General features: G+C 47.8%; 1 protein-coding gene across 1 annotated transcript; it reads right to left on the bottom strand.

Annotated features, from left to right (window-relative positions):
• Positions 1 to 3,766: 3,766 nt before the first annotated feature.
• On the bottom strand, positions 3,767 to 6,162 carry LOC136546424 (protein MICROTUBULE BINDING PROTEIN 2C-like). Its single transcript, XM_066538402.1, has 5 exons — positions 5,957 to 6,162; positions 5,815 to 5,863; positions 5,233 to 5,517; positions 4,330 to 4,551; positions 3,767 to 4,163 (listed from the first exon to the last, which is right to left on the bottom strand). The coding sequence occupies exons 1-5, from the start codon at positions 6,031 to 6,033 to the stop codon at positions 4,014 to 4,016; spliced, it is 783 nt and encodes a 260-aa protein (XP_066394499.1). The 5' UTR covers positions 6,034 to 6,162; the 3' UTR covers positions 3,767 to 4,013.
• Between the last annotated feature and the right edge of the window lie 2,450 nt (positions 6,163 to 8,612).

The raw sequence follows: 8,612 nt of genomic DNA, 5'->3' as shown, positions 1-8,612 counted from the left end.
CTCACTGTAATTTTTATAGCTTTAGAATAGACTAAACATTAGGGTAGTAAAATGCTCTTTGTTTCAAATATACATTAAATCATTACTAGAAATAAAGATATATCCTTCATTTGTAAAGTTAGGTGTTTGTTAGTTGAACCCAACACTTTGCTTGGTAAAGATGATAGTTAGCTTAGTGTCTTATTTATTAGAGCTAGCTTAGTAGCTTAGTATGCATATTCTTATTTTTAGAGTTGATGTTACATAAATGTTAAGTGTTGCATCATCATAGCATGCAAGTATAGAATGAGTTGGTGGAGATCGTGACCATCGACGATCACGAGTTCGAAGAGATCGTCGAGGAGTATGGGGAGGAGATTCTCGTGCAGGAGGAGGTCCCGGAGCCGCCACTGACTGACTCAGCTGACACCGCGTCTGCCCAAGGCAAGCCCCGATGCATAACCCTTATTTTTTATAATCACTGAATATATATATGTGATGTGCATTTATGTTATAGGAATTTTATGAAAACCACGTGCATATATATAACTGTCATATGAGCCCTACTAGTACAGGTTCGAGTGGTTGCTATGCTTAGGTTTTTGGTAGCATGAGTAACCTGTCATTACTCACAATAGGTGATTATTATAATTACTCTCATGATAAAATGATGAAAGAAAAAATGGAGATAGGACAGGGATAGGGTATGGATATTGGTGGGCGTAAAAGGTTGTGTTCCGCGGCCAACGGGACTTAGCTTGATTATACTGTTTTCTCTGTTCATGTCGATTAAGGGCCGTTCGTTGTTGTAGATGGTAGTCAAGTCACAGACTTATTATCCTAAGCACATACTTGCTTATGGGAGCGGAAAGGCTCGTTACGCTCTTATCGTGGGTTTTGGCTCTTTCTGGACCGACTGATTGAAGGCGAGGAAAGGTGGAAGTCTAAGCACTATACTAAGACCGAGTCTCAAGTGTGGGGGCTTGGAGTTCAAGTTTGGACAGAGACCTAGACCCCATGACAGGAGTGGAATGGGTTGGTCTTATTTGTGCCTAGGGTACAAACAAGGCATGTATTTCGGGATACCCAGCTAGGATATATTGGTTTGCGAATCACTGTTTCTGTGAGACGGTATGACTTGGCTATGGTCTAGCACCATAGTAAGAACCGAAAGATGAAAGATGGTAAAATGGTTTTGATGGCTCAACCCTTGCTTAAAGGTAGAACAGGTGCTTACCTAGAATGGTTAGCTAATGAAGTAATCATGACTGCTAATAAAACTTGACTGTAAGGATGAACTATTAGTAATGCTTTTCGCAAACAAAAAGAAAACAACAAAACCATATTGCCTATCATATTTCTTGGAGTCAGAAAACTATTCCCACTAGTCGGGTAAGTCTTGCTAGTACATTGTGTACCCAGAGTTTATTTTACCCTAGTTGCAGGTGCAGCTTCAGGAGGATTCTTCTGGTGGACATAGACATATCCTTGAATCATTTCCGCTAGATGCTTATTTTCATTCCACTGTTTAATTATCATACTCTGAACTCTGGTATTGTAATAAATAATTTCTAAGAACTCTTTTCATATGAAATGGACTAAGTATTGTAAGCTCGTACTCGTTATTGGATTCTGGATGTAAAACGTGGATTGTTTCGAGTTCTCCCTCGGGGTGTGCTCGACGGAACTGGCCGATGTAGCTCACTTTCGAGGTGATTAGTGTCTAGTGGAAGACGAGCGTCTCCGGAAGCGTGTTATTTCGGGCGGTTCTACCACACGGAGACCGATGCCGCCACCACCACGGGGGCCGAACGCCTGGTCAGTGGCCAGGAAGACCTCCGCCTCCGCCTACACAGCTCGCTGCGGTCGGGTGTGGAGCCCGCCCACACACATCTCACGCCCGCCTACCCAGTTTGCAGTCGCTGGGGCGGAAGTTGCCCACGTGCAGCCCGCGACGGCTAGGATTGAACTCCGCATGCCGACAATGATCCAGTCTCCCAAGCAGCAAGGAGATGTTGCGCTGAAACTGCATGTTGCAAGCGTCCATTTCAAGTGTTTCAAATTTTTCATAGGTATGTTGCAAGTGTTTTATATTGATGTTGCAAAAGTAAATTGGAATGTTGCATATATCGCAGTGGTGTTTTCAATTATGTTCCAAATGTTTCATCTTTTTTAGATGTATGTTGCAAATGTTTCATCTGATGTTGCAAAAGTAGATCTAGATGTTGCATGTACATGCACGTTGCAAGCATATGTTTTAAGTGTTTAAGGTGTTTCATACATATGTTGTAAGTGTTTTATCTGGATGTTGCATATATTTTGCAATGGCTACAAATATTTTTTCTAGTGTTTCAGACGTATGTTGTAAGTATTTCAATTATTTCGGACGTATATTGCAAGTGTTTCATCTAGATGTAAAAATAGATCTTGGTGTTGCACGTGTTCTAGTATGACCCATCTGCAGCAGCCATTTGCTGCAGCTGTTGAGCCCGCCTAGTGTGGAGGGCGCGCCACGGTGCGGGTGCGGAACACGAAGCGACGTGGGCCATGGTGCAAGCGCGGGACACGGTGCGATCGCAAGACACAGAGTGGCGCGGGCCCAACGTGAAGCAGGCGCAGTAGTCGCGAGCGTCCGCCGTCCAGACACTAGCCCTGTCCGGACGTCCATACGCTAGCCATTGTTTATAGGGTAACAAAAAAAGCAAAGGTACCGTTTGGCATGGCTCCAACTCTGGGTGGAGCTGCTCCACTCCAGAACTTCAGGTGGAGCCAGCTCTAGGTGGAGTTGGAACTGTCTGATGGTGGTGTTTGGCTGGGAGGGTGTCCCCAGCTCCAAAAAAGAGGAGTTTGAGAGTAGATTATCATTCTTGCCCTGCTTATGTGGGTCCCACTGACAGTGACTAATCTATTTTCTTTTTTTCCTCTACTCTTTTCCTCTCTGTTTCGTCTCTATCAGTGGCTCGGCGGCGTCCATGAGGTCCCGAAGCCGGAGGCAGCCCTCGAACTCACCGTCGACGGCGACCACGGGCACGCCGCGCTCGGCGGCGAAGGCGCGTACCTTCTCGGCGGCGCAGGCCTCGATGACGATCACCCGCGCCGCCGTCGCAGCCGCCTGGCGGTGGATCTCATGCGGGAGGACACCTCCGGGAGCTGCTTGAAGTAGTAGACCTCATGGTGTCTCTGAGAACCCACAGAGAATAAAATCGGGGTGGGGGAGAGCTCTGGTGAGGAGATCGAGAGCTCGGTCGTTCGCTCAGCCATGGCGGCTATGGTGGTGATTGGAGCGCTGGAGAGAGGTAGAGGGCTCGGGGAGGGCAGAGGCGGCGGCGGCGTGCTACGTGCGGAGCTCAGGCGTGCTTTTGTAAGGCGAGGCGAGAGGGAGGGCTCGGTCGCAGAGGAGCTCGGCGGCCACCCATGGCGGCGGGGGAGGAAGACGACGGCGTGGGAGGGAGTCACTGCGGCGGGGGCTCGGGAGAAATAGAATCGAACCGTTTTTCTATGTAATCAGTGACAGTAGTAGGTAATTTTCCACCAACTCCACGAGGAGGTTCATATTGAGTGGTTTTGGAGCTACAAAAGAGGTGCTCGAAAACTCCACCTCCATTTGTACTACAGCTCCATGGAGTCGGCAGCTCCATAGAGTTTCGGAGTTAGGATGTTTGGCTGGATTTTTTAATAGAGTTGCTGGAGTAGAGCCATGTCAAATAGTCCCTATATATGAGATTGCAGCACGGGCCGCACCGCAACAAAACAAGAACGTGCGGCCGTCAACACAGGCCAAACCATCTTGTTGCTGGAAAAGTACACGATGCCATCTAGTATTAAGGAGGTTCAGTCACGTACAACACGGTTCATAGCCTTACAAGTTACAACAAGCTCACTGGCGGCCGTGATCAGATCCAAAGTGGGAGAAGAACACAAACAAGGCCCGGAGCGAGCACAGTCAGCAGGGAGTGGGGCGCCATCGGCAAAACACAGTCATCAGCGAGGGTATCGACTTCACTTGCTTTGGTTATACACTCCCTTCAGTCTGGTCAGAGTACAACGGCTTGAAGTCTTAACCTTGCTTCGGTTACTGCTCTCATGAACTCGTCGGTAGGGTTCTCCTTCGCGGCAGCTAGAGCTGAGGCGTAGGCTGACATTTCCTGCTCCATCTTCTCAGCATCAGTATCATCAACTGTGTCCTACCACATGTCAAAAGGGGCAGCAAGTTAGAATTCAGAAATAAAACATAAATATATGCATGCTTTCGCTGGTTAGAGTAAACTTGTATTACAGGAAAGAAAAATCGCACAACTATTATGCTAAAGACTGAAACGGAACTTCAACCAGGAAAAAATAGTAACTTACATCAAGTTGAACTGGCTCGCATTCCAAAGACAAATCATCAGTTCTATCCCTGGGTGGAGGGGCTTTGTCATTCTCTGTAATTTTCCTGAACAACTTCATAAGAGCAGAAACCTCAGCATCCATAGAAGCTACATCAACTTGGAGTTCTTCCACCTTCGTACTCGACACATTTGCCTCCCACTCTAACTTCTCTAGTGCTGCCTGCTTCTCTGCTAGCATGATCTACAATAAATGGAAGTTAAACAAGTTACTACAGTTTTGCTATTAAACATGTGATTTTAGAGAGCATCTTTAGTTATGTGTCACATAAATAAAGGTTACAGGAGGTGATTTCACATGATGCAAGCAATCTATAGCATGAACAAGCATAAGCACAAAAGTCAGCAACAAATATATCATAATGGACAAAGCGGTTCAAACATGAATAACAGGATCGCTTAGCAACAAACTTCAGGAAACATACAGGAAGAGTAGAATTATGAATGGGGCCCCCTTTCGTATTTGAAAATGGATTGTCTAAACCATGGAACAACACTGAATGTCCAACTACAGTGTACTTAGAGCCTCAAACTATAGCACAAGAAGTTCCTTTGTCCATTGCAGTCCAACATCAATCATGAAATGATAATACAAAGATGGACTAACTAGTGTGGGATCATCATGGGTTTATGAAAGATGGTGTACATATAATGGCACTATTTCAGGATGACCATTTAAATTAGCCCTCAATTGGGCTGCAAAGTATATTCAACAGTGAGCAATGCCAAAAGAAAAGCAGTTTTCTCTAACTTTGAAAGACAATAATGTGATAGGTAAAATGGTGCTTTCTCGTGTGAAATTCCAAAGAAAACAGTATATTCAATGTATTGCACTGCAAAAGGTATTGACCAAATCCTAATTCACCTTAGCACCATGTAGCTCCGAACCAGTAGATTCAATCAGTAATTCCTTCTCGGAGAGCTGGCTCCTCAAGCCATCAACTGCTTCATTCGCCGCAGTAATTCGGCCGATCAAGTTCTCCGCGGATCTCAGAGCTTCATCTTTCTCATGCAACTTCCTTTGCAGGCCACTAAGCTGCTCCTGGAGAGCAGTAATATCTTGTCTCCGCTTCTGAGCCTGATCCACTTGTGGCCGCTTCTTGGCAGGCGTGGCTCTTGTTGGCCTCACGGCCTTTGGGGGGTCAGGAACCTGCACATAGAGATGTTGGAGTAGATATCAGCAACAACCAGTAGTACCGCGGCTTGCATTTCTGGTAACCGCACTGTACACTATTAAAAGATAATTCCTCACTCTACTTCATCAATGCATTGTTCCGTGCCCAATCACAACAACTTCTGTGGCACTACTAGTGCAGAAAACAAAAGAAGATTCGAAAATCGATCAGAGGAACCCCACTTACTACCCAAAAAAAACACCTGATCTCAAAAGCTAGAAAAGCGCAGAGCAAAGTTGCAGGTATTTTGAAAGGGACGAGCGGAACCGCACCTTCTTGCTCTGATTCGGGGCCGCGGTGAACGATATCGAAGACAGCCTCCTGCATCAGGAAATGCGGAACGAACAGCTGAACCGAGTTCAAAAAGATTCAAAACGAAACGGCGGTGGAAATGCAGATCGAGGGAAGGGAGACCTGGAGGAGGGAGCTGAGACCGCGAGGCCGCCTCGGGTCCTCGTCCTCGAGGTGGGCCCCGCCGGCTTCTCGGCCATCTTCTCCGGCGGGGGAAGCGGCGGCGGCGGCGGCGAGGGGAGCACGGTCTCCCTCTCAGGTCAGGTGGTTCGGGGTACGGGAGTGGTGGACCGATTCTATCCCGCACGACCCGTGGAACTGTCCGAATGCCGCTTACAACACTAGCACTACCTGTGTAGTTGGCCCATTGTATGGTTAAAAGTAGTACGCCGCCTATCAGCGAATTTTTGCGTTGCTTTTCTTTTTTAAATGATGAATAAGTTGCATGGATTAAGAATGTTTTTCAGTGGGGCCGGCACCCAACACCCTTTGCTGAGTTCTGGGGTCCAAGTTTATTTCTTATTCTTCGGTCCTTCAGCAGTCAGCACTAACACCTACTACCTACTACTGGTATAGTGTTACCGCTACAATAATATTTGGTAATACAAATCACACAACTAAAAATAAATCTATCACCCCTATAATACACCAGTTAGAATAAATATACAGCCATACAACAAATGCATGCTCCACAGTCATAACCTATGCTACATCCACACCCATGAATACACCCAGAAAATATAACACCATCAAAACGGATGCACCAGATTATCTCTTAGCTATTCTCTCTCATTACTCATCCAAATCTGACGGCTCATGTTTAGTGTGTCTGCCCTCTATCGTCCTCCCGCGGACCTCCCACACGCATGTGCCTGCAGGTCAGGAGAGGACGGCGGCGGCTCCACGCACAGTAGCGCCCGCGCCTAGGGTCTAGGCGAAGGGCACGATGGCTCCACGCGTCGGATGTACCTCCGCGATGCGCAGGCCTAGGCGCGGGGCAGCCGTCGGTCTTCGAGGAGGCGTCGTCGTCTTCGGCCGCGGCAACACATGAGGCTGCCGCCGCCGCCGCCATCGCGTGCGCCCCGACGGCCACGCCTCCGCCGAGCGCTGCTGACAGGTCGCGGCGTCGCCCTGCCGCACTCCACCGGCACCATGAGTCCTTCTCGATGGCACGCGTGTCCTGACCTTGCCTAGCTTCCCGTCGGCGTCGTGTTGTCCGTTACCTGCATCTCCCTTCAGCCATGAGTGTCCATGAGGTATTGATCCTTCCCTCAATTTGCATATGGATAATTGAAGGCTTTTAATTAAGCCACAATTTTTGCATGGTTGCCTTCAGGTGGCTGAAGATCCACTCGAGCATGGCACCAGGTATTTGAATAGGTATGCCAAAGATCCATCAAAGCTATCAGGGACACTGTGGGGGTATGGCCCCCGGTATCCACAAGACAAGACATTGGTCGCACCATCAGAGGTGGCCCAGCCCACAAGATCAAGGCGTACACGACACTGCTCGGCGTGCACCGCAAGATATTATATAGTACCAAATAGGCTACTTTCCTTATAACTCTACCCCTCCAGAGTATATAAGGAGAGGCAGGGGTCCCCTAGTGGACACGATCTATACATCTCAATGCAATACATACTGATGGCCAAACCTGTCTAAATCTTGTGTCTTGGTGCTTGTATTACCATCTCACTCACCTCTACGATAAATCTACCATCGTGGGATACTCTTTGGAGGACTACCGACGATATTCTGTCGACAGTTGGCGCGCGCAGGTAGGGATGTGCGCTTGATCCATGGCGAGCCAGATGGGTCTCGTCATCAATCTCGTTGAGATCCATGCTGGTCCACGATGATGATTCATCGCTGGCTACATAATCCCCCGCGACTGCAGATTCGATCTCGAAACTGCCTCCAAGGTCGCCTTCATCAATAACTCGCCGCCCACTTCCTCGCTACTAGAGGAGGTAGATCAACAACGACGATCTGATCGCATCCATTGATTAAATCTATTGGAGGCTGCTTGAGAAACTCTAGGGGTTACGGCCCTACCTTTTGGGTTCACCGTCGCCGCCACCTTCCATGATGCCCTAAGGGGCAAATTCATCAACCAGGTTGAAGACGTCCATTCTCTCGCCGATCAGATAGCGCCATACGCCACCGATCAGTCGTTCTGTCTAAAACTAAGTCACGCTTTAATATTGTTTAAAATATTCTCTAATCTTTGTTAATCGCCATGATATTTCTCTGAGCTGTTTTCTCCATGTTTGCTCTCCAAATGATTTTCTGGACCCCTGAACAGTCCTGTTGATGCTCGGACGCCTCTAGAGATGGCCCTATCTCCGGCTCCTTCCTACACGTGCACGAGCGTCTACCCTCTACATTATGGGTGGTCAGCAGCGGCTCTTTAGCGATGCTTGTTCCTCCTATATGTGCACGGGCTCCGTGCTCCGTGTTATGGTTAACAGGCTAGCTAGGGCTGGAGACTCAGCTATACACTAACTGTTTGGACGGTTTATATTAAATACATCTTCACTCTAACTGATCGCCAAGCTACATACGCTATTTTTTTCTCTAGAGTTCATATATTTTTACATCATGTACTACCCGTTCTACATGTTTATATTGCAGGATCATCGTCTAGGTGATCGGACCACCTGGTGCTTGGACTTCTCCACCGATCAACTGGTCGGACCGCTAGGTTCATGGACTTTGTCGCCGACCAGTTGATCGGACTATTCGCCAATCGCTTCTCCTCAATGCTCACTTCACTGC

The sequence above is a fragment of the Miscanthus floridulus genome, chromosome 3 (genome assembly GCF_019320115.1).
Source record: "Miscanthus floridulus cultivar M001 chromosome 3, ASM1932011v1, whole genome shotgun sequence".
NCBI classification, from domain to species: Eukaryota; Viridiplantae; Streptophyta; class Magnoliopsida; order Poales; family Poaceae; genus Miscanthus; species Miscanthus floridulus.
Note: the sequence above shows the minus strand (reverse complement) of the source record. Positions and strands in the feature narration are given on the sequence as shown.